Raw genomic sequence first — 25,165 nt, 5'->3', positions numbered from 1 at the left:
AATCAATGCAATTGCATATCTCTCTCTGCCATTCCTTCCTTTAGGCAGAGACATTTGATGGCACCGGGCAGCCTATCTTGGCTATAAAGGGTGCCAAGCTCTCTGATTTTGGAGGACGCTCTCTTTCCACACTCTACAGCAGCACACTGATGATTAACCCTGACATTCCTGAGGCGTACAAACTGCGAGGCTGGTGAGTGAGTTATCTGTGTCATTATGGGTTTACTGATATAATTACTTGATCCAGCATGATGAATGGTGTTAATGTGGAGAAAATAAAGAGTAAATGATTTTCTAACATTAGCATGAAGAGACGAGTGCCAGTGTTTGTTTTGTAAATAGGTATGTGCAAACAGCTGCACATCTTTCAATCATAGTAATCTATTATTTTTTACCAGGTTTGCACATAAACTGTGGATGCACTCAGTCTGACTGTCCACAGATAAGTTTTAATGTGCCTTGGTTAACATTATAATTGAGCAGTAGCTGTGTCATAAGCCGCCACAAGAAACATGGCAGATCCACTCATTCCTGACTCGTTTTGTGTTCTACTACTTGTGAGAATTGGGACATGCTAAGATGAGGTGCTAAAAATGCCCACTGCAGAAAGCTGCATATAAATGGCTTTGGTACCAAGAAGAGTTTTCTCTCTGAGGATATCAGGCTCCTCATTCAGAGCTGATATTAAGCAGTAAATAACCCCACACTAACGTTTTACATTTCCATTGTGATCCGCATGTAAGTGGTAGTGTACATTGCCTTTGGTAACAGCAGTGTGCATTGCCTTATGTATACGCAGAAGTAGAACAGGGTTCAAGTTCTGAAAAATGTAAATGGGGAAAGAGAATGTGTAATAGATAGACAGGGAGCAGAAGTGGGTTGAACCACATGCCCGTGTCTGCCTCCATTATAAACACACAAGGGCTACTTATTCCTTGCAGAACCCCTTACTGGCCTTTACTGCAAAAGGAATTATAAAATAGCTGTGACTCATTTTTTCATCTTTTCTTGCCAGTTCGGTTATTTATTACTCAAATTGTGGTGCGTGATCTTTACCCTATCCAGCAATAAACAAGTAGCTTGATTGTCATGAGCAGGCTTGAAATTTCTTCTCAGTTTTATTATATAGTTCTATGGAAGCAGTGGAAAATATTAATATAAAATTTTAGTGGTTAGAAATGATTTATTAATTATTAAAATATCATGACTGGTTTAAAAAAAAAACACCACCACACCCACAGTTGAAGTTAAAGCACTAACATGCATGACATTTTTACAAAAAGTTACAATTGGCAGAGCTGAGAAATTTTGACTCTGTTTTACATTTATAGAGCATCATTGTCATTTATTATATAAAGGAGACAAGACAACGGAGTGGACAAAATTACCAGAATTAATTAACATATTTGACTTTAAGACATGGCATCATTAGGATTTTATTGCATCCTTGGGATCGTATAGTATGGAACTGAATTTAGTCTGTAAAAATAAATGACATCGTTATTAACAATTCGGTTTAAATGTAATTAATAACAAATGATAAACATTGCACAAGGGTGGACAAATCCTTAGCCCAGGCACCTGGGACAAGATTATGTGTTTGAGTTATTTGTTTTTAATTCATAGTTGCCTGGCGGACAAGTAACCTACTTACTGTGGGGGGTGTTTAATGTTTAAACCATATCCACTTCAATGCTGTAATTATAGTTGACGTTACTCATTCTGAATCCCACCATCTGAACTTCACTCATCAGCTTTTACTAAGCATGCAGGTATACCAGATTATCTTTCCACGCAGGTATGAGGTATGATGCCGTGCAAAATAAAATGCAGTGTAAATCTGTCTTCTAGCGCTCCTGTTACACCCAGTCACTTTATGGCTAAACATGTTGAGAAGTAAAAGTTAGTCAATAATATCTTTTACGTGTGAAGTGAAGAGAGAACACTACAGCTCATAGCCAAACATCGGGCAACGGGTTGCTGACTTTTTTCAAGGATGCAAACATCATGATGCCTCTCAAACACCTTCTTTGAAAAGTAGAATGATCATGACCAAGTCATCTCCTATACAGGGATTTACTTGTTTGCCTCACACCCCTGGGGTTGGTGTTTTGATTCCCATCTCTGCCCTGTGTGAGTGGAGTTTGCATGTTCTCTCTGTGCTTTGGGGATTTCCTCCAGGTACACCAGTTTCCAACCCCAGTCCAAAAACATGAGCTGTAGGCTGAATTTCATTTCCAAGTTGTCTGTTGCACAGGAATGAGTGTGTGATTGTGTCCTGCGATGGGTTGGCACCCTGTCCAAGGTGTCCCCTGCCTTGTGTGCACTGGATCAGCCTGGATAGGCTCCAGGCTTCCCCGCGACCCTGTGTAGGATAAATGGTACAGAAAATGGATGGATGAATGGAACTTTTATCCTAGTCTATTAGGCAAGCACATTAGTATTTTCACTTGCCCTGTGGGCTAGCTAGTGAGATTATGATTTGTCTAACCCTGTTGCAAGTATGAACTAAAAAAGGATTGAAAAGCTTTAGTAGAAGCCAGGTTCCCAAAATAAAGCCTTTTTTTTTTTTTTTTTTTTTTTTTTTTTTTAACTGAATTCTCACATTGTTTGTGACTCAATTTTGAGGACGTTTTCAGTGTCAAATGCATGCTAAGCAGTCATTGTTGAGGCATTGTGTGTCTGGTCACACTAAACTCCGCTCCACTTCACATCGATTGGGCTGTCCATCCGATTATAGATCTTACCACTCAAGCTAACAATCAGTGCCGAAGTGAAAGATAAAGGCAAGTCTCTTGGAGGTTTGATTAATTCCAGCCAGTGTGTTTTCATTTATTTACTTCCCAATAACATGGGTCTTGTCCCTCGGGGAAATCAGATGAATGCTGTAAATAATGGGTGAAATAATGAGTTTTGCATTATATTCTGCTGTACTTGACGTGCAATAAAACTCTGTTTTCTAAAGCCTGTAAACATTGTGTGGATAATAATTTTTAGGGCGATCTGTTTGCTTCATTTGCATAATGAGAGTGGTGGAATGTGGCTGATCGGGCAAGGGAAGGACAAACAGATGTGCGAGCAGTTGACTCTGACTGTTGTGCTTGCCTCTAGTTGGGCATAGGTTGAGATCCTGCATGCCAGTCTTTCTTATACTAAGAGGGGTGGCTGCTCGGTGAGTGGTATTAATTAGTTTGGGAGCTTAAGTCAAGAGGCAGGCTTATGTTCCACTCCTGTGGTAGGAATAGAAGCTGTTAGGCTCTTCACAGTTTCTGGGGTTTTCTCTTCACACATCAGGGATAATAAGCCGGAAAAGTTGGCCTCTTCCATAGTGTATGGTTGACGATTCGGTTAATGGCCACAAATGGGCAGGAATAACAGCTAAAGCACTTAATATCAGTTTACTGATCTGTTTACTATATAATGGTTTCTACATTCAGCGCTTTCAGGCTTCAGCTTGCTCTTGTAAGTCACAGCTTTTTTGCAGAAGTCAGATTATACGAAAGGCCCTTAAATGTCATCGAAGTGACAGAGGAAACCAGAGGAAAAATTATCCTGTTTTATGAGTCCATATAGACGTAGAATAATAGCGTGTCCCAAATAACATACTATACATGCTATACTTATACTATGCACTATACACTCTGCCGTCTAGTGTATGAAATTTAGAAGGGTAGTATCGTCTCAAATGGCACACTTTCGGTATTGTATTAACCGGACATATGTGCTGTTTCCCGGTAAAATTACGTCAAACGCACGTAATGCGATGGCGCTAGCATTAGCTAAATAGCCAAACAGATAACATAAATAAACTGGTACATTTTACTGTTTATGTTAATGTTTCCTTTTATGCCCAACAAGACCTCAGTTACTGTCAGATGGAGGTGTAATCGTCTTCGCAGGCGAATTTTGCTTGCACAATTTAAAATCAACATAGTGTGTTGTGGCTGCTGGCAATGTAAACATATATTTTTTTTTCGCTCAGCATCTGAACCCGATATAGCCCCTCCCCATCTGCTACGTAAGGAAAGCTGCGACTGTTTAGTGCATGAAGTGTCCATCATTCCACACGTCATTTTTTGGTTGAATGAGTGCATCATCCAGGAACTTAAGTGCAGTTTGGTTTTTTGGGGGTTTTCAGTGTGAACACACTAATCACACTATTTATATTACAAACTGGCGTAAAATAGTGCATGAGTGTACAACGTGGGACACACTACAATTCTTTCATTGCTCTATAGTGAACCACTTGGATGAGGAGCATCCAATTTCTGTGCACCATTTTATCTTGTAGAACATGGTTCTTGGATTTTCTCAGGCTTGTGCTGATGTAGAACTGTAAGAACTCATAAAATGCTGTCAGATCTTCCAGCTGCATCTTTAAATGAAAGAGGCTTTGCATTAAAAATTAGATTTGCTCTGAGCTCTGGCGCTACTATATCTCTGCCTCAAGCAAGCACTAAATAATTGAAATCGCTAATTAATAGTTGGCGGATTAACTCAAATACTCTTTGTATTTAATGTTTTTTTTATTTGCTCCAGCTTTCAGTGCTCATTAACCAGCTCCATTATCTAATGGTTAACATTTTCTGTAGAAATGGAGAAATATTTGTGTTCTAGTTTTCTGTTTGTATGCTGAAAACATGTATGTGATGGAACCAGTTAAGCAGTACGTAATATTCGAATTGCCCCAGTTTGGTTTATGTTCTGTTAAGCATTAACCTGAATGCATTGTTATGCTGATGTATTGCAGCTGAAGTGTTCTCCATTAGATGGCATCACCGCTCTGGTGAACTTTAATCCTGTCCTCGTAGTATGAGGCTTTCTGCTCTGTCTTATGCTGCCTTGTTTAGTCTGGCCATCTCTTCGTTTTCTGCTGTTCATGTAGGCATATGTAGGTTATAGGGTTATAGTTAACATTTTGATAATCAGTTAAAAACTGTGTTAAAGGATAATTCTGAAATTCTATTCACATCTTCAGCATTTGGCTCAAAGGGTTTTTTAAAAATTTATTTATTTATTTATTTATTTTTTATAAATACATGTATACTCATACTATAATGTCAGGGCCACAAAAGTCCAAGTTATAGACTCCTCATCAGCCTGGGGAAAGGTTCCTTCTCGTAAGGAACTTTGTAATGGTCCTATGTATTGTTTTTGTATTTGTTTTTCTACTTCAGATGTAGTTATTTTATAAAATACAGTTTTCTTGTATAAATGGATTCACTGACCTCTTTAAAAGGAACATCTGTAAACCTGCTCATTCATACGTTTATCCAGTCAGCCAATCATGTGTTAGTAGACCAAGGCATGAAATCATGCAGCTACAGGTCATGAGCTTCAGATAATGTTCACATCAAACATCAGGTTAGGGGAAAAAATGTGATCTAAGTGACTTTGACAGTGACATGGTTGTTTGTGCTGGTTTGAACTGTTCAGAAACCGCTGATCTCCTGTGAGTTTCATTCATATCAGTCTCTAGAGTGGTGTTGGGGATGAAAAAACATCCAGTGAGCGACAGTTCTGCTGGCCTTGTTGTTGAGAGAGGTCAGAACAGAATGTCCAGACCACTTGCGCAACACAAACATTGAGATGGATGGGCTACAACAGCAGCAGACCACATCAGGTTCAGGTCTTGTTAGCCAAAACTGGACAGTTGAATTGTAACCTGTTGTGATTTTGTGCTGTTGTACCCCATCCACCTCTATAATGGTTTGGCGTTTTGTGCTTTCTGAGATACTTATGAGAGTATAGCTTTCCTGTCAACTCGAACCAGTCTGGCTGTTTTCCTCAGACCTCTTTTATCAATAAAGCATTTCCACCTGCAGAACAAACACTCACCATGTCGCCCCATTCTGTGTAAACTCTTTAAACTATTATGCATGAAAATCCCAGGACATCAGTAGTTTCTGAAATACTCAAACCGGTCCGTCTGCCATGGTCAAAGTCACTGAGTTCACATTTTCCCCATTCTAATGTTTGACGTTTGAACATTTAACTGAAGCTGATGCATGTTTTTATTAGAGGTGCACCAATGTAAAGGCAATTTTTCATGCTGTAGGCCATCGGTGATGTACGATGATCAGGGCCGATTATATCCTGTCAATCAAAAGAGGGCAGGAAAACGCGTTGATTTCATGTTGTGTGTAAAGATGATGTCTCTTGTGTGGAATGATGACAAAACTGCAGTTTGTAATCTCTGCACTGCTAAAATTTTACACCAGATGTAAGCAGCAGTGAAACGGGAGTTTCGGTATCGATTTGTCTTTTTCTTTTTGCCGAGCTGCTCGCTCTGAATTAAAGCGCAAGTACACCATTGGGGGGAAAAAAGTATAAATTGCACAGAAAAATATATTTGTAGAATTGTCTATTTCATATGCAGTTAATGTTTAATTTATAAGAAAGTTTATATTATATCTTACCAGTTTGATGTTCAATGATGAAGTTGAAATGCTTTTGTTTGTGGTGAGTGAATGTGAATCCTAACAGGAGGATTTTTTACAATTTAGTCAATGTTAATATGAATTAATAACATTCAATAAGTTAAAGTTTAATCTTCAGAATTGAGTTCACGTGTTAATGTTAGAGTATTGTGTTTTCTGTTTGAGACCAGTTACTGTGAAACAACTTGTTGAAATGGAGAGAATAAAGTTTTTATTTGCATTTCCTTCAGAATTATGGAATTAATTATTAATTTAAAAGATGGCATAAAAGGCAGAACTATCTATATCGGTTATTGGTATTGGCCGATATCACTCTGAATAATCGGTTATCGGTATCGGCTGAGAAATTTAATATCTCTAGTTTTTATGCCTTACGCTGCTGCCATGTGATAAGCTGTTTTGAATAATTGCACGAATGAGCAGGTTTACATGTGTTCCAATTAATGTGACCAGTGAGTAGTCATATTAAGAAATTTAAATTAGCATAATGTACCAGGCTTGTTCTTGTCCTTGCCATCATTTCATCAGCTCCCACATTTAGAAGAATAATCAAAAGTGTTACACTGTTCATTTTTTCCCCCAGGCTTTTGGAATATTTTATTTTAGTCAATCCACTGTTTCAGCTCTAAATACAGTGGGGGAAATAAGTATTGAATGCGTCAACAATTTTTTTTCAGTAAATAAATTTCCAATGAGGCTATTCACATGAAATTTTCATCAGACATCAGTATTAACTCAAGAAATCCAGAAATATAAAGAATTCACAACATTAAAATACATAAATAAAATTATGTGCAATAAAGTGGAATGGCACAGGAAAAAAGTATTGAACACACTAAGAAAAAGCAGTTCTCCAAGGCAAGCCAGGGCATGGAACCATCTGAAATCCACAAGTAATTAGAAAGTAATTATACCTACTATCTGTGCAAATTAATGGTCTATATAAAGGCTTTCCGTTACCAAGGTACACACAAGAAACATCTCATGATGGGTAAAAGCAAAGCGCTCTCCCAAGACTTTCTCAACCTTATTGTCACGAAACATAATAGAATCGGATACAGACGTATTTCAAAACTTCTGAATCCTCCAGTAAGCACCATTGGGGCCATTATCCACAAGTGGAAGCAACATCACTTCATCAACCGGCCACTCACAGGAGCTCCTCGCAAGATTTCTGACCAGGGAGTCAGAAGAATAGTCAGAAGGGTATTGCAAGAGCCATGGACCACTCAGAAAGAGCTCCAGAAACTCTTGAAGGTTGCAGGTGCTGTCATCACAGAGAAAACGATAGGCAATGCACTCCACTGCTCACACATTGTCGAAGCTCGTTTAAAGTTTGCTACAACTCATTTGGACAAGCCTATGAAATACTGGGTGAGTGTAGTCTGGAGAGACGAGAGCAAAATGTATTTTTATTTTATTTATTTATTTATTTTTTACTGTCCAGTCTTCACACCATGTTTGGAGAAGAAATGGGACTGCACATCACCCTATAAATACTATACCAACAGTGAAGTTTGGGGAAGGAAGCATCATGGTGTGGGGCTGTTTTCATCGCATGGTACTGGCAGACTTCATATAATTGAAAGAACGATGAATGGAGCCCTTTACCGGGAGATTCTTTAGAAGAATCTGCTGCCATCCACCAGGATGATGAAGATGAGACGTGTGTGGACCTTCCAGCAGGACAGTGATCCAAAGCATACAGCAAAGGAAACTCTCAATTGGTTTCAGAGAAGAAGAAAATCAAGGTGTTAGAATGGCCCAGTCAATCTCCTGATTAATTTCTTCATACAGGAAGCGTCTGGAAGCTGTCATTAAAAATAAAAGGCTTCTCCACGAAGTATTAAATAAATTTCAGTTAGCGTGTTCAATACTTTTTTCGTGTGTCATTCCGCTTTATTACACATAACTTCATTTATGGACTTTAAAGCTTGGATTTGTTTATATGTGTGGTTTTCTTGAGTTAATACTGATGTCTGATGAAAATTTCATGTGAATAACCTCACTGGAAATATATTTACTGAAAAAATGTTGACTCATTCAATACTTATATTCCTCACTGTGTAATGTTCAGAGAAAATCCCAGTCTTTTCTTATAATCTAAGCTCAGTCGGTTGACGTACTTAAACTTTTGTCTGTTTGTCAGTTGCTTGAACATCCGTAAAGGAGCTCACTAATTGTTCAGTTCTGTAAAGCAGTCATGCGTTTTCTCACTACGTTTTAACAGTTGAAATGTCACTGATCATGTGCGTGTCATATTGAGAGTGTCATTCAAGTGAGCTGTTCTATTTCAGTGTTGAATACATCATGTGCTCTGTCAACAGCGTTTCTGTCTTTTGGTATATACTCCTATGACATGTCATGCGATGGTTTTATGTTTGGTCTCTTTTCCCCTCCTGTCTGAACCAGTTGGTTTGGCTCACTTTATGCATGCTGTCGTGAGCATTTGCTTGTCAGTCCAGCACTCGAAAGCTCACGCCAGCTCCAATTTGTCCCTCTTGTGTCTTCCTTCCTTGCTCATCCTTGTGCTGTGGCCGTGCTTCTTCTTCTATGTTTACAGCTCAGTCAGCAATTTCCTGTCATTTGATTCAGTGACATTGTTTGGTTTTTATAGGTCAAGCCTAAGCAGAGCTCTGTTAGTTCTAAATGATGCTGATGTACTGGATTTTATGTGCAGCTTTTCTATTTCCTTTAAGCAGTAATCCAAAAAAAAAAGCTAGTGTGTCCTAAATGTGTTTTTAACCTATATTTTCTGAATTTTCTGCCTTTTTTCTGAACAAGCTTGACAGAAATAGTGCTTTTAATCAGAAGTAGGTTGATTCATTTTCAATTTATTAGGCACACTATATTTAGCCTATTACTTGTTTGCAAATGCATATAACAAAGCAAGAAAAGAGCATAGCAATGAGGGACCCTATACCTTGCTGGAGAATTAGATTAATTTTTCAGTGGGAAGAAAAATGGGCAGGACCCCACATGCCAGGTCCACCCACTTACTCATTATTGGGCCCGTTTACAATTAAGGATAAGGCTAGATCCCTGTATTTACCGCATTGCCTCTCTGATAGCAACCCAGGCCTCCAGCCTATATATATATATATATATATATATATATATATATATATATATATATATATATATATATATATATATATATATATATATATATATATATATATATATATATATATATATAATCAGAACACTTTATTGATCCCTCGCATGTTGTCCCAACTTTAGTGGGTTTTGTTTCTCTGCCTCATTCTTTCCTCAGTCACTCTGGAGCACCCCAGGCAATCTGTGAAAATGGATTTCTAATTTCACCAGCCCAACCCTGACCCCATCTCACTCAACTGTCCCTGTACTGTTGATTCATTTCACAAGTAGCCCCACTGCTGCCATTGCAGCTGCTGCTTTTAGCCAGCTTTCCTTCCAGCTAGAGCTGCTCACTCAGCATTTTATTGCAGTTTTGATATTGACTCATTAGTTGCACTGTTATGATACCAGGCTGAAAAGTTGCACACACACACACAGAGACCTTAGCATGTTTGTATGTTGACAGGTATGATAAAGAAGGTCATGCCCTAGATGGTCAGTCCATGACAGAAATGAGGGGAGGAGGCGGTGGCGGCCCGACGAACTGGAAGACTTTGGCAGATGTCAAAAACGAGCACCTGGGTCACGGAGACAAGGTAAGCGCTTTTCTGATTAAACATGCTGGAAAACTAGAACACTAATTAATTCTTTTAACCGAAGACATAAACATTTTGTTACAACAGAGTATGCGCAAACAAAGTTTTGCGCTCATGAAAGTCATCCTGAACTCTTTATTAAAGCCCCAGAAATTGCCTTCATCTTGAGTTAATAATGTGCCACGTTGTTGATATTAACTCATTTGTTTAATCATTTTTCTCTCTGTTTTTATTTATTTATTTATTTATTTATTTTTTATAAAGCATACACTGTAGCAGCATTATCATTTTATCTATAAATGATGCCTCTGAGCTTGAACAAAATTGTGCTGGAGTTTGATACATTTCTTTTTATTAATCACAGTTTCCATTTAGGCTTCAATATTAAGCATTACTCAAGTATATCACTGAGGTAGAGGGGACGGATTATTGGGAATTTTCCGAGTTTGATAATTAAGAGATTATGGTTCAGATAGTAAATCTGCACCTTTTGGCTTTATTTGCACTCTTGGTAATGAAAGTGTTGCTTGTTTTGGCTGAACATCATTTTGTACCGTACTTATTGTCATAATTTTTCTTGGTCAGATTTTACTCCAGTTTTAGTTCTGCCTCATTTATATGTCTAGTTTAACATTGATTTAACTCTTAAGCTTTATAATTAAGAATTTAATATCATTGTCTCAGTAGGAGAACACAATCTCTCTGCTTTATGCACTAACTAATCCCACAAGGCACTAATAAGCTAATTGCCAACTCTTGTTTCTGATGGGAGACGTAAACAGCAGAATGACTTCTGCATGACATGAACGGAAATGGGAACAAGGCCATCCTCCATTCTCATCTAGACCATTTAGCTGTCAACAGCATATGGCACAGCTGGGATCTGAGGATAAATCCCAGTGGTAGGACTCACCCTTGCACAGCTGGACCTCATGGATATTTGTGACATACCTGAAATTTGTGATCACCAGTATAATTTATATGGTGAAAAATGAAACCTGCTCCAGTAGGTTTTTTTTAGTAGGGCTACATATTATGCCTGACATGTAAACTACATGAACTTGCACAAGGATGTTCAGAAAAGCTTGCATCCTTTCTTACTAGAGTTATGAGTCTGATTTTGCATGGTTCTCTAGTTATCAATTCAGGAAAGAAGCACAAGGACATTTTCTACTAGATATAGTTCAAAACTGATGCGTTTTCCTGAACTGAAATATATTTCTCTTTCACGTATCTATATGAGAAGTAAATTTAAAATGGTTACCCCCAAAAGTGAAAAGAGAAAATTGCATTTAAAGATTCAATGCCAGATGTATGGAAAGACGTCACGCCTGCCTCTACATTTTATAAGTTCTCACTTTGATTATCATCATCCACATCAGTCTCTGTGTTATCACCTGAGGTAAAAGTCACGCTGCATTAAAACACAAGCCTCATCGCTGTCTCTGTTCGCACTAATATTAGCCATCAATTCTGTCAGTTTTGCTCTTCTGACAAAAATAAAGTAAAATGAATGTTTTTTAATCAGGTCATTTAAACGCCTTTAAACTTCACTGTTATCTGTACAGTATGTCACTGACACTCTTCTCTGTTTTGGTGATTATTTGAAGGTGCACAAGTATTACAGACATTTTTAGAGCTGGTATCTACTTGATTATAAACTGAATTGATTAGGCTTATGTCAGTTACCCTATCCTGCATCACTATCCAAAAACTTGTTGAAATAATGAGGGAAAAGTCACTTGGCGTGCAAGGTTGTAAACTGTAATGTTTATGCAGACTGACTGCACTGACTGCTGCATTTGTAAAACTGGATCCTTTCCCCAGTGTATCATCTGCTTGCAGACATCAAGCAAGGGTTGGAAAGTAACCCAAGTAAAAGCTTTCCCACGTGGTTTTGGTAAAATATGCATGTTTTTCTAGAGTAGAGATATCAAAGTATGTTATGGACAGAAAAGCTCAATTTTGGTCAAAATCCGATTTGAATATTTCCACTGCAACAGCCAGCAGGTTTTTGAAGACTACTACACATACAGTATGTATTATGATTTATTTATGACTAAGGTTCCTGAGCGGGTCGTCACTTGAGAGATTTGAGAATATTTGTTTATATGTCTGGCAAATGTTGAAGAGTTGCATGATTGCATCCTCATTCATTACTGCAAACCATCCGGTAGACAATCCTGCAGTAGTAGCGTAGGTGTGAAGATGTTCTTACACTTCAATTTCAGATTGATGATTTGCATGCTGTTTGGTTATGTACCATTGAAAGAATACTGAGGAAAGATCTTTGTGAATGTTGTGAGAAGGGCTGTAGCACTACATCTAAATAATTGAGAGAGCTCTAATTTCTCATTTTAAGCAGTGAAGGGAAATCCACAGTATTAAAAAAAAATATTGGCAAATTCACCTCAACTCATGTCCATGCCTTCTTCACATTCAGGCATTTTCCAAGGTAGCGTCACATGATTTTATTTATTTATTTTTCTTCAAGACCAATATGTATTGATATGCTTTATGCCAATGCCAGTAAATCCATGGACCCTTTATATAGGCTTCCTTTACGACTCCAGCTAACATTGTGCACTTTATCATTTCAGGGTTGTTGTTTTTTTAAACACCTTGTTTCCAGTGTCAGTAGTTGAACATAAGAATGTGTTTTTATTTTGAAGGATGAGGGATCTGAATGTGAAGGCAGAAGAAAGGATGGCCAAAGATGAGAGAGAATAAAGAATCATCAGGTGCAGAACAGAGAAGTGAGATATTAAAGGGGAGTATTTGCAGAGGGATATCTTCAGAAGCTGCAAAGTAAAGCTTCCCAATATCACAGTGAAGATACGCGTGAATGGGGGGGATGCTTTCAAATAAGTTGGAGCTGAATTATTGAAAAGAAAACCAAACGGGGTGCTGTTGTTTATATATTGTAGCTCTCAAAAGAGTTTGGGACATATTTAAAGTTATATTGAAATACTGACAGCTGTAAAAAGGAAAGGATCTTGAAGCCATTTCCTTGTGTTAAATTGTTAAAGTTACCTGACCATCACTGGCTATTGGTAATTTAGCAGATGCTGTTATCCAGAGCAATTCGCCTTACATGCTAACAGTGAGAGCAGGGAATCTGCAAAGGTACCTAGCAAGAAAGACTAGTTTTTTACAAGTGCTAGGAAGGTTTAAAAAAAATTGTCACTACCTAGACCAATAAAAAGTAGTGGGAAAAGCCCATTACAAGCATAGCTGCTTAAATATTGGAAATAAGTTAAAGAAGTAATAATAGACAATAAATGCAAGTTTAAAAATAAAAGTGCTGCTAATAAGGTTTTATCCTTGGTAGTTTCTACAGCGGAAGTGTCTTTTGTCCTTTGCAGTGAGGAAACTCAAGTTACAGAGCCCAAACACGTCACTACTTCTTGTTTCTGCACTTATGTCCAGCATTTAGTGAAATAAGCTTAAGAGCTGCATTAGTGCAAGTGTGAATGTTCACACTCCTCTCAGTCTTCTCTTTTCTGCATGGAAACAAAGAATTTCAATCCTTATCCTTGTCTTGCATTCATGATTGACCCAAAATGGCCATGTCTAATGTACATGGAACCCTGGTTAAATAAGAAATAAAACACAAAACTGTGTGTCTAAAAAAAACAAACAAAAAAAAACACAACGAGGTGTAGGGATGTGCAAAGAGAAGTTCCTTTTACCACCTAAATTGCTGTGTTTATTCCACACCAATTTGTCAACAATTACTCATTTTAATTTATTAAAGAGTAACACCTCAAACGTTAAACCATTTGTAATTACATTTAACGGTGTGGAGCATTCACAGGGCAAGTTAGTCCTGTATTACTTGTTATAGCCACCAAAATGCTCCAAAACTCTTTCCACTCTTTCCCATGGCCCTGGACTCACTCACTGAAACGCAGGTTTCTGTCTGCACTAATGCTTTCCTATATTTTACTGGAATAAAAGGTCAAGCCACTGAAAACACCTGTAATTAATGATGCTTGTTCCAGTTCTTGTATTGTCTCCCATTGCCACAATTCCATGTTGGCCTTTTGACATTCAGCTAATGCCAATTGGAGCCCTTACATGCTAATATATTACTATTTCCTGTGCTCCTACTTTAAACATCAAATGGATTTCTACAAATGGCTCTCATATCGCCATAAAAGCCAGCCATTATAACAGCCAGTAATGTATTTCTGCCTCTCTTTTTCTCCATTTTCTGTCCTAATTTTGTGGTAACGTGAATGAAAACAATTATATAATTATAACAATTATCTAGCCATTCACTTTATTAATTACTGCTTTTTAGAGTCTGAAATGTTGAGATTCCCCAACACCAACTGAAATAACAGTCATTTACAGCGAGATTCTGTCTGAGTACACAGCTATTTTCCCTCCTGGCTTGTGGCATTGTCACTCAGCAGTTCGCAGGAGCTGTGCATTTATTTGAAGCAATGCAGAATATCAATTCTGCCACTTTTAGAAGCTAATTGGGGTCAAATATCCAAAGTGTAGTAACAGAGTGGTCAGCGTTAAACCTGTGCACGTTGAGAGAGAAATCAATTCTGTTAGCAGCAAGCTTTCACGTTCTGCTTTTCTTCTTTATTTCTTTAGAAAACTTCTGATTAAGGCTTTGCCTGAAACGTGTGCGGAGTAAACATAGATGGAGGTCCTGAAAGGCAAAGTGTCCTTTGAATGTTCTTGAGAGTTAAATTTACCCCGTAATTTTTGCTCAAGAGTAACAGATTATACAAAGAGTGAATTTGAAGTATGCTGTATGTCCGCTGGGTGAATAATATCATATTGGTTATTGGAATATGTTGCTTTGGTTTGCCTTCCTCTAAGATGCTCACGGTTCCTGTTCTTAAGAGTGATGCCGATTATGGTCATTATCCAGTGACCAACAACTTCCCCCAGATGCCGGACAGATCTGAGAGCCTGGCTCGAGTTTGAAACGGCACGCTGTCCTTAGCTGGCTGTCTTCATTTATTCCAGTCACTTCTAGTTAGAGAGAAGTAAAAGCAGCAGTAATGCTGCATGGCTCTTCTCATCAGCAGCCTTAGTGCCACTCCAGTTTGAATTAGTTGTCTGGGTTTTTCTTTATTAGTTTGAGCTCTGAGCTGCCACTTTTTCTTGCCCACCAGGCGTTTTTCACACCCCAAACCCCCCCCCCCCCCCCGTTTGCTTAACACGAATGACGAATTTACCCTGTTCCCCTTATGCACAGTTAACAAACATATTGGCATTTGTGATGTGTGGCACTTCTACACATTTATTTATCACCATGTTCAGTATAATCTTTGATTAATGGAGTAAGCTTAATGTAATGTAAATAAGAGTGCAGTTTTACAGCACTGCTGCACAGTAAATAGCACTGTCTCATGTTTCATTAAATCTATTCCAGTATGCATGGTGGACACATCAGAAATTCATTAGTTTCATTACTCATAGTTCCAATATGCTTTCCTAGTTCCATGTTTTGGTTGGCCAGAAACCTAAATGACCAAAAAGCGTTCGCTAATGTAATATATGGCAAATTACTGGGTGTCCAAAAAGTATTCATACATACAGTCTGCCAGCACCACAGCGGTTGTGTCTCTGTCAGCGGATGTTTGTGGACGTCCATTTCTCGGTCAGTCCACAACACTTCCAGTCTTTATGATTTTGTTAACAGGTTTGGCAGTAGTGTTGTGTGTGATGTGCTTGCCATGTTTCCTGTTAAAGTCCATCGCAACCTTGCGACCTCTTCCTGATCCAGCCAAGAGAATGATTTCAGTATGTTCCTTTTGTCAAAGGTGTTCTTAAAGGCTATCTGAAATTTTTTTATATATATAATAACTAAATATGAACATTTTTGGACACCCTGTAGTTTCCTAGTTAAATGCATTTAATACAGATTTTTCCATTTTTATTCTAATAAAGTTTCTAATGTAGCACATTGTGTTTGTACTTATGACACAAAGTCATGGGCCAACGTTCTGGCCATGAGATATGCTGTTCTCTCCTGGTATTGCACATCAAAGATACAGTCTGGCTAGTGTCTTTATTTTCTCTTATGTTTATCCATGAGGTGGCTGGGTAATCAAGCAAAATTAAATCCAGCAAAGCCATAATATAACCAGTCCGTACAGGAGTTTTTTTTGTGGTCGTAACACCCAAAAATGCTTGATTTTTGCTTCAGCTTTTGAAAAAAATTTTTGGGGGAGTTTCTTTGCGGAAAACTATTTGAATTGGCTAAATTGCAGTTGCATGAAATTGTTTTGCACGGTCTTTTGCAGTGTTGTCTGTTGGTAAATAATGTAGACCTTTTTAGAAGAGGGCTTTGACCGAATGTGTGTTGTGATGACGTCACATGACATGACGTCTTGCCCCGAATTTGCGGAAAATTTGCAGCAATTTAGAAAAATATTGCGGCGTTCGCTTGATTTCTGCGTTAATTTCTGTGACTGCACGATCGCGAAATCCTGGAGGGACTGATATAACTTGTCCGCTTAATACACACAGTGTAAACACACTACTTGGTTCTGGTTCATTAAAGGTTGTCTGTCGTATGTGCTTGCTTATTAATCCACCTATTAAAAACGATCTACCAACAGTAAATCATACCTCAGCTGATGTGTGTAGTGCAGCAAGTGGAGGGATGTGGAATGAATAACATGTGCTTGTAGTTACAGTGTTGAGGTGCGTCACCACTGAAATGAATTGCGTTTAAACATAATGAAAACTACATACCAAGTGAAAATTGTTATTTAGTGACAGTCAGTCAGAAGTGTTTATTTTTATTTTCATGGTTTTAGAACCTACTAACCTACTTGTCTGCCAGGCAAGTATGAATACAACACACTTAATCTGCTTATCCTACTGATTTGTCCACCCTTGTCCTGTGTGATGGTACAGTCTTCTCTATGTGCTGATCTCTCTCTTTCTCTCTCTCTCGCTCGCTCGCTCGCTCTAGGCTGATTACTTTACCTGTATTGCCACCATTGTGTACATGAGGAAGGAGAACTCTCTGTATCAGGCCTGTCCCAGCAAGGATTGCAACAAAAAGGTGGTGGACCAGCAGAATGGCTTGTACCGCTGTGAGAAGTGTGACAAAGAGTTTCCTGACTTCAAATATCGTCTCATGCTCTCTGTAAGTCAAGCTCTCTTTCACTCCCACCTACCTATTACTGTTATCTTCTTATAAGCAAAAAAAAAACCCTGCTCCTTTTTTTTTCTTCTTCTTTTTTTTTTTTTTTTTAAACACACATGGAAAAAGCACAATGAGATTTTAATGAATACCTTCACATTGACCAATGTGATGCTACATTATATTCTTCAGCACTTTTGCAGTTTGCAGCTTTTTTTTCATGCAGGTAAAACCTCATCAACCAGTAAGTGTGGGAGTGATTTAAGTTATTATTGTATACTTTGGTCTCTTGTATAAGTAGATATTGACAGGCACACTGTATCACTCAGCTCCACCTCTCAAACTTGTGCTCATTGCTGCTTATGTGTAGGTTTCTTTGTACAGATGATGGCAAAAATACTGCTATCAAAACTACCCATTGTGATGGGTTGCAAAAATGTTGAATATTACACACTTTCAGAACATTTAGTAGCATCGTGTTCGGGTGTGAATAGGCCTTTTAATAAGCACCTTTCACACCTGTCGTCCTTCAAGTTTCTTCCATGTGACATTTAGTGCACTGGTTTCTCCACTCGCTCAGCTTTGTGTTCATTTTCCTATAACAGGTGCATTGTAAAGTCTTCCTCAGTGCAAGCGTGTCCCCTGTGATAAAAATATTTACTCATTATTTCGAATTAGTTATTTTTGGTCCTACAGTACATTGTGGTTCTACATAATGCTGTACTTAAAAATGAATGTTTACACTGAGTGTAGCTCCTGCATGTCAGGTCTGATTTCTCAACAAGCCCTACCTTGAGTAGTTAGTCAACCTGTTAAACTGTGGATTAATAGTTTGTTTTCTGTCTTTCCAGGCGAATATTGCAGATTTTGCAGATAATCAGTGGGTGATGTGCTTTCAAGACAGTGCTGAGGCCATCCTGGGCCAGAAATCAGATTACATTGGCCAACTCAAGGACTCTGTGAGTTTGTCCCTCTGGTATTCTCTTTGCTACAGCCATATTCTCATTCTCTGATGTTCCCAGTGCAATACAAAGCCTCTACAGGAGGCTCAGTTTTGACAGTCTGTGGTACATCAGTGAGTGTTCAGCACTAAACTGGTTCTATGAGGTCTTAGTTCATTAGAATAGATTGACTGAAGTTGCTCCTACACATGATTCAGTCTTGACCACTTAACTTTGTTTCTCAGTAAATTTTATTACTTCTCCTTTTATATCTTTGCGCAGAATGAGGCTGCCTTTGATGAGGTCTTCCAGCACGCCAATTTCAGCACTTTTGTCTTCCGTAACCGAGTGAAATTGGAGACCTACAATGTGAGTACATATTTAATTGGGCATCATTTTTGAGCACATCACTTAACCAGAGAACTGAAGTTGTGAAGTTGCTCGTTATTCCACCAAACCCACCCCCGCATGCTCTTTTTTTTGTTTGTTTTTGTTTTTTGGTCATCGTTCTTGCTGTGAAATTTTTTTTTACAATTTTGTCAATTTGTTCTAGTCCAAAATCTGAGTAAAATTGCTAAAGTGGAAGAAGGTATTTTCCTTTTAACTGAACATAAGCATCACTGTGTGTGGTGCACTTATGTATACAACAGTAATGACTACCATAGAATTGTCACCATTTGTGTATCTACACCTGGCTATGCACTAATGGTGGAGTAGAAGTGTCGTCGTGTATCAGCAAGGGGCTGTTACTCCTTAGGCTGCATGGGTAAATGTAAAGTGGATTTGTTTGGGTTGCTGCATCATGAAGGCTGTGGAGCCTTCAGTGGTGTTTAAGGCCTGGTATCATTTGTGTGGGATGAAAAAGTTGTGGAGGAGAGGGAAGCAAGTGGAGTTTTAATTCCACTTCTGTTAATATGTGCATGTTTATCCCATGCTTATGATCTCAAGTCCATCAGACATTTAGATTCTTTGGTGCTAAATTGTCTGTAACTTTGACTACACCTGCAAAGAACAGCAAAATACACATAGTGTAGGTTCAAAGTCAGATATACATTGTACATGATACCAAAGATCTGTCTGAGTCTGCTGTATAACGAACACCCACCACAATGGTGTTTGATGGAGCACTGTTCACATTCATATCAGCATAAGTGCATTATTAATGCAGGATGTTATTTATGAATAAAATATGACCAAGTCAAATAAAAGAAACATAGTCTGAATGAGTTTCCCTTCGTGGTATGACTTGGGTTGATGGGAAAACATTCATCTCTTCATTCATTTGTTGGAGGCCATGTTCAGTCATGTTGAATCCATCAAGAGGTCATATAAGTTACCAATTCCTTGGCCAACATAATATGAGAATGTTTTCTGATTGATTGATAAATTTGCAGTACATTTAAACAACTGCATAAGGTAGGAGGTGATTAATAAACATGACTCAACCTGGGAAATCACGCTTCCACTGATGGTCACATTAGCCATAAATTATGTCATGAGGTCAACACTGGAGTATAATGTGGTGTCCCTGTACTTTGGAGTTTCTCTGTTGGACTGATTTCTCTGTTGTTCCACATCATTTTCCATCCAATGTGTTTTAGTCTAAGTGAAGTGACCTAGTGCCTTAATAACATTTACTGCCAACTATTTTTATTTGTTGCAGCCCTATATTCAGTCTGACTCTATACAATCATGTGAAAAAATAAGTACACCCTAATGGAAAGCAAACATTTGATCATCTTTGAAACAGTGCCTTTTAATGAAGTTGATATATTTGAAAAAGCTGTTTTTCATTTTTTGTTCTGTTCAATTATTTATTCAACAGAAATATCAATAGATGTGATATTCTTCTGTGGAAAAAGTTGAGTACACCCTTGGCCTTGACCATATAAGGTGCTTCTCCTGAAAAGTTGTCTTTATTCTGTGCCACACATGTCTGCTGTTACTTTGATTCATCTTTGCTTAAATGCTCATTGGCAAACTGTAGTCTTGCAAAGGCTTTTTCCTGGCACGCCTCCCCTACAGACCAAATTTGTGCAATCTCTTTCTGATTGTAGAAGCATGCACTTTGACGCCAACAGTTGCAACACTTACTAGCAGATCCTGTGATTAAATTTTGGGGTTCTTGGAGACTTTTTTGCATCAGACGGCCTGCTCTTGGGCTGAATTTGCTGGGACGGCCAGCCCTGGACAAATTGGCAGTCATTTGAAATCTGTGCCATTTGTCGATGACTTTCCTTACAGTGGAATGATGGATTTTAAATCATTTGGGGATATTTTAAATCCCTTGCCAGACTCAGAGATATCCACAACCTTTCTTCTGAAGGCCTTATGGAACTCTTTAGATCTTGAAATGACAACACCACACACCTCAACAGCAAAGGGAACACCAGACACTAGATATGAGAGGGGTAAAAATAAGACAGGTTCCACATGCACTCCCTAAGCAGGTTCTATTCACTGGCACTCAGTTCTGAACACCTGATAGTAATTTTATGTAGCTGAGAAACATCAACTTAACAGGTGAAGGCTTTACCATTTCCAAATACATTGCTTCAAAAGATGCGAGTATGTGTATACATTTATCAATAGGTGGTACAGCACAGCTCACAGAAGGCGTCATGGTCTCGCTTGATTTCCCAGGCACATATAAATTTAACTTTCACATTGGAGAATAACCGCCAGTGAAATGCTGTTACTCAGGATAATTTTTAACCTCCTTGGGTGGTTACTGCTGTGTGTTGCTTTGTACACAGTCTTTCAGTTTTCTCTCTAGATCTTTTTATTAATTAAGTTTTTATCCCAGTAACTAGCTGAACCGCCATTTTCCAATCTGCTTGGGGAAGAGGCCAATTTATTTTCAGTGACTATTTCAATCGTGAATAGTCTTCATGCCTACTAGTAGTAATCTCATTGCAAAGCAAACACAATAAAACATTCCTGTTGATGTTAGAGACCATGGAGTTCGCTAAGGATGTTATCTGAGCCTGCTTCACTGCTCACTATTGTGTTGTGTTTTTTTTTTTAGACCTTCTTTGATTGCAGATAGTAAGTTTGTACCTGGGCCGAAAGAACTACTACCAAGTACCAGGATTGTAAAATTATTTAGGGAATTATCTATGCTTGTGTGTGCGCTGTGCGTATGTTCAGGTTTTATCAAAGTCTAACTAGAGCAAGCGGGTCGTTACTTGGCAACTGTAAAATGCCCTTGAAGCCATCTCCTTGAAAAATAGTGCAAGGTATAGCTCGGATTCTGTGCTAAATAATGCTGGTGGTATACTTTTAAAGATTAAAGAACTAAATGAAAAAAGGCTATCCACTGAACTTGTATTTGTTGGTACATTCAGAAAAGGCTGTGAGCAGAGCAGACTCCATAACGAAGCAGTGTTGCCAGGGCGACTTTGCTGCAGATATTTGAACCTTTGCTACAGTGATGCTGGAGCCACATTATAAGCACATATTTCTGCTTTCTTGACTAAATCGGCAAATAAAATTTGCCTAGTGGAAAAGTCCATTAACTTAATTTAGGTCACCTGTGAATACATGGGCTTTGGGATTTTGAGCTAATAGAAACAAGTCTGTGGGCCTGCTGTCTGTAGTTAGTAAAAATATATTTAAGACAACACTAAACTTCTGAAATTTTTCCTGTTTGCTTGGTACTACAGTTACTCATACTTTCTCTCCAAAATCACATACCATAATTACTGACTGTAATCTCTTGATTTTAAATTTGATATAGTGTAGTGAAAACCTGGGCTTGTAGTAGACTCTTATCTGTCAGAACAAACATTCTGTACTGATCACATGTTGGGATCACATGATCAGTTATTGTTTGTGCTATCAAGAACTATCAAGTCTGGATTGGGGGAAAAGTTTGCAAAAAGGTTGAATTTCCTTTGTTTTTATATTAGTATTTTCTGTTCGACAGCAACGTCTTTCAGTAATTAAAAAAAAAAACACAGGGTAGAGCTATCACAATTTGCCCCTTGATCCTTACGCTTTCCCGTTTTTCCTGCTTCCAACACATCAAGAACTAACTGTTCATTTGCTACCTAATACCCCTTGACAGGTGCCACTGTAACGAGATGATCAGTGTTATTCACTTCACCTGTGAGTGGTTTTTAATGTTATGGCTAATCAGTTTATTGAATATTTGTCAGTACAGTAATACAGTAATATTTTCTACTAGTAAATATTGTTCACTACAGTTGTAGTTAGTTTAAAATCATGTACAAAGTCAACCGTGAACCAGACTGCAAACTGGAAATGCACTTATGCTCATTTTGTAAAATCTTGTGCACTCAGCTGGTTTATTATCAGTTCAAACTTTTCTGCAGATTGCAGTTGAAGATGGTCCCAAACAACACTTTTTTTTTTTTTTTTTTTTTTTTTTTTTTTTTTTTTTTAAATATCATTTATGCTGTTTTAATTGAATTGTTCCAAATAGTAGTGCTGTGTAAAGGGCTTGGAAGGGGTAATATTTAGAATTTTGTTCTGGCGTTTTTGGGTTGCTTTTTAAAACAGACATTGCAACCCTGAACAACAACAAAATGGCACAAAGCGGTATACAATGCAAAAATGTAGAGAAGATGAAGTTTGGTGTACTTGAATTTCCCCTTGACTACAAATGACTTGCAGTGCAGTGACGCAGACAGCCATTTGTTATTTGACAAATTCACAGGCTGAAGATTCAGTACTTAGCAGCTCATGCACACGGCAGCATCTAAAAACTACTACACCTTTCTGACTCTGTGTTTGTATTATAAGTAGGGGCAGTGGTGGCTCAGTGGTTAAAGGCTCTGGGTGGGTTACTGATCAGAAGGACAGGAGTTCAAGCCCCAGCACTGCCAAGCTACCACTGTTGGGTCCTAGGGCAAGGCCCTTAACCCTCAATTGCTCAGATGTAAAAGTAAATGTAATAAATGTAAGGGCGTATGCCAAATGCCATAAATGTAATGTAAATATTATAAGAAGTGTATCATCAGATTATGTTAACAAGTATGTGGTAGAGTGGCAGGTGAGCTCTGTCTAAAGTTTTATTTTATTGCTCAGGGAAATTTGTATTTAGTAGCACATTAGTATCCAGATTCTCAGACTGCATAATACTGTAATGAAATTGGTTTATATACCAGGCTTGATGGTGACTTTGCCTCTCTGTTCAGTAAAGCGGGGGAAAACGGCAAAAAGAGAACCTCCATATAAAAACATTGTTGGTCTGTTCGTTTAAATGTTGACTGCTTGTTGGTTGCAATGGCATATTATGGACAACTCTTGTAATATAAGCAAGATCTTTATAGGAGTGGACGTATGGTAAGTTTTGTGATTATAATAAGCCAAAAAAAAAAAGGTATCATAATACATTTTTAAATTTATGAATGAAATTTATTAATTTAACAATTACACACTGACCATAAGCGGTTGATTTGGTAGTTTGGTGCTGATTGAATTGTTTACAGAATATTTTACATACTTTTACAGATTTTCTTCCCCCATCTTTTCAGTGTTACTTTAACCTCTACAGAAACAAATGGTTAAACTTAGTTTTTCATAGTTTTTTTTTTTTCTTCCAAATGCGGTTTTTAATTGTTTGCTGTTTGTTGTGATGCATATCCTATTTTGTAGAAATATCGAATGATTTTTTTGTCATATCATTAATCTTATCAACGTTTAAGAATAATGAGCATCTGCTGATGTGGTGTGTTCTCTTTGTTTAGGATGAATCTCGCATTAAAGTAACGGTGATGGAGGCCAAGCCTGTGGATCACAAGGAATACAGCAAGAGGCTGATCATGAATATCAGGAAGCATGCAGCAAATTAGGAACACTGGTACTTTTCTATAAGCATTCAGTATTTGACCTGCAGTATACACGTGTCTCTTTGTGCTGTCTTTCCTTTACTTGGTTATTTTTGTTTTGTTATTAAAGTATAATTCATAGTCCCTCTACTACAGAACAGCTTCTCTTTTTTTCTTCTTCTTTTTTCTTTTAATTATGAAATAAATGCTTATTTTGGACTGAGGAGCACTGCAGGTCAAATGTGGTTTGGCTTGTGCAGATTTCCCTACATGTTAACAGTTAGCTGTGGGTGGTTAAATAGAAAATGCTGGCCTTTTAGTGTATGGATGATTAAGAGAAGGGAAGGGAACTGTATAAGAAGGTCTGGTGGCATCATACCGGTCAGTATGTATGCTCGCAAAGTTGTGTCCGCATTTAAGCGGGCAGAAGTAAATCCAGTGCCCTTTCCTAATGTTTTGTTTCAGCAGGCAAGTCAGTAGGCTTCCTGTCTCTGAGCTCGCCTTGCTTAGACCTGCACAGTTTAAGGACAGAGTGACTTCCCAGAGACAGAAGCACTCTGTACATGTAGATATTTTTCTCTGTTTTTTGTTTTATGGAAAACTAAAGTTTAACCAACACAAGAAATAAAGATTTTGAAGACTCTGGTATTGAGTAGTTTTCTTAATTGATTTTAAGAGAATTACTGCATGCACACACATCACATTTTGTACTGGCCACTTTTAACAGATTTTCTGTATTTTAAGCTAGAGGTAATTAATTGTTTCTCAATATACATGCACAAATTCTTCTATTGTAGCCATTTGTGCCCTATTATAGGGCGAGAATCTCACTAAGAGCTGTAAAACAGTTTCCAATAATCCCCTTTAACACTCCAGGTCAATGACTCTTTGTACTATGTCCATGTCCCTCTCAGTATTGTATCTAAAAAGGTACTCGTATATGAAGGACCGTCTTTTCTAAATGCGTCTTTTAAAGATCTTGCATGTTTTTCAGTGCTTCCCTAAATCTCTACAGGGACACTCGAGGGCTCTTGTTGCCTGCCTGTCATTTTCCTGTAGCCATTGAAATCGCCTCTACAATCCACTTATGATTTTAAGGAACCCAACTGAGAATCTGGACCTCTAATTCCATGTTTGATTGCGAGCAACTGTTTTTGTTTTTCTCGTC

At 38.1% G+C, this 25,165-nt stretch overlaps 1 protein-coding gene across 1 annotated transcript in view; it reads left to right on the top strand.

Annotated features, from left to right (window-relative positions):
• rpa1 (replication protein A1) overlaps window positions 1–24,645 on the top strand; it is a 39,178-nt gene extending 14,533 nt beyond the window's left edge. The window contains exons 12-17 of the mRNA XM_017491051.3: window positions 45–193; window positions 10,006–10,135; window positions 17,088–17,264; window positions 18,113–18,220; window positions 18,485–18,571; window positions 23,917–24,645. Coding sequence (XP_017346540.1) covers window positions 45–193; window positions 10,006–10,135; window positions 17,088–17,264; window positions 18,113–18,220; window positions 18,485–18,571; window positions 23,917–24,021 — 756 coding nt within the window. The 3' untranslated portion in view covers window positions 24,022–24,645. The remainder of the gene's footprint in view (window positions 1–44; window positions 194–10,005; window positions 10,136–17,087; window positions 17,265–18,112; window positions 18,221–18,484; window positions 18,572–23,916) is intronic.
• The last annotated feature ends 520 nt before the right edge of the window (window positions 24,646–25,165 follow it).

Source organism: Ictalurus punctatus, chromosome 17 (assembly GCF_001660625.3).
Source record: "Ictalurus punctatus breed USDA103 chromosome 17, Coco_2.0, whole genome shotgun sequence".
NCBI classification, from domain to species: Eukaryota; Metazoa; Chordata; class Actinopteri; order Siluriformes; family Ictaluridae; genus Ictalurus; species Ictalurus punctatus.
The sequence above is the reverse complement of the archived record's forward strand: the minus strand, read 5'-3'. Positions and strand labels throughout refer to the sequence as shown.